At 41.2% G+C, this 1,345-nt stretch overlaps 1 protein-coding gene across 1 annotated transcript in view; it reads left to right on the top strand.

Moving 5' to 3' along the window:
- LOC103374942 (synaptic vesicle 2-related protein-like) overlaps positions 1 to 1,345 on the top strand; it is an 8,619-nt gene that overhangs the window by 3,624 nt on the left and 3,650 nt on the right. The window contains exons 11-12 of the mRNA XM_008305102.1: positions 688 to 764; positions 851 to 955. Coding sequence (XP_008303324.1) covers positions 688 to 764; positions 851 to 955 — 182 coding nt within the window. The remainder of the gene's footprint in view (positions 1 to 687; positions 765 to 850; positions 956 to 1,345) is intronic.

Genomic DNA, 1,345 nt, shown 5'->3' with positions numbered 1-1,345 from the left:
TGTAAATAGATGATCTCATCAAAGGAAGAGCATTTAATGGAATTCAAGTGAACTGTCACTTGCCTTGTTTTGATTAGCAACTCTGTCTTTAGGTTATTTTTACCTGCATACCAGTGACATTTTCTAAACAGTTGTTTAACTGTGCTAAAATTACAGCCAGACAGCTTGAAATTATCTGAAGTAAATTAGGTCCAACATTGGCAGTTCCATCTTCTTGTTTTCTTGCCTTACACATCTGGCTTATAGAAATCTTTAGCCTTAAATTTGACCAGGCGTTTCTGTAGTGAACTTTTTTTAATCATTTATTCTGATCAAAGGTAAACATTTAGTCACAGATTACCTACTTGGCAACGCTCCAGGTTCACCATGTGTCAGTCTGTGGCTGTTTGACTGAGTGCAAATTTGTTTGGGAGTGTGCACCAGTCAACTGGAATAATGCAAATCTCTTCACTAATAACTGGCAGAGTGTCAGAATGAGCTGTAAAGACCTTTGTTGATGTTGGGCCACTTAGTGTGATGGAAGTAGTGACTTACATCCACGACACCATGCAGGATGATACAGAGGAGCTCTTTTCTAGTCCACTGTTTGCACACATAATGCCCAGTGAGTGGGAGCACCTGATATTTCATGCTTTATGTTCAACCGATTTCGCTTCTAGAACACTTTTTTGTTATTTTATCACAAAGGTTCGCGAACGCCTTCTCCTATTACGGGATTGTCCTGTTGACAACGGAGCTGTTCCAGGCTGGAGATTCATGCGTGGGTACGTAACAGAGTCCAGTATCAGCTTTAGTATTTGTCTTAACTTTGAACAAATACCTGAAATCAAACCGTTCTCATTCCTTATAGCGACCCAAGGAGCCAAGATCGAACCGACCTGCAGCCTCGAATGTAAATATTTAACATCAGCAGACTACAAGGACCTTCTATGGACGACCTTGGCTGAATTCCCAGGTGAAATGTTTCCCATTAGTATCTAGTATTTTAAGGGGCGTGGCGTGCAATTGAAACTGTCCGGTTTAATGCTGCTGTTAATAACCGTGTGAGCTCACGTAGCAGGTGTCTTTTATGATGCCTCCATGGCAGCAGCAGCAGCTGTTGCTGGAGGCGTTACGTTTTCGGGTTGTCACTTTCATTCTCGCCAACACGATATATCAGGAATGGCTTGAGGGAATTTCTTTTAAATTTGGCGCAGACATTGGTTTGAACTTGAAGATGAACTGATTGAATTTTGCCGGTTGAAATCTAAAGGTGAAAGGTCACTGTGACCTCACAAAACAGGAATTGTTCAGCTGATTTTGACAAACTTCTGTAACAGAACTAAATGATGACGTGATGAGACTT

This window comes from Stegastes partitus, unplaced genomic scaffold, assembly GCF_000690725.1.
Source record: "Stegastes partitus isolate 25-593 unplaced genomic scaffold, Stegastes_partitus-1.0.2 Scaffold2410, whole genome shotgun sequence".
Lineage (NCBI taxonomy): Eukaryota > Metazoa > Chordata > Actinopteri > Pomacentridae > Stegastes > Stegastes partitus.
Note: the sequence above shows the minus strand (reverse complement) of the source record. Positions and strands in the feature narration are given on the sequence as shown.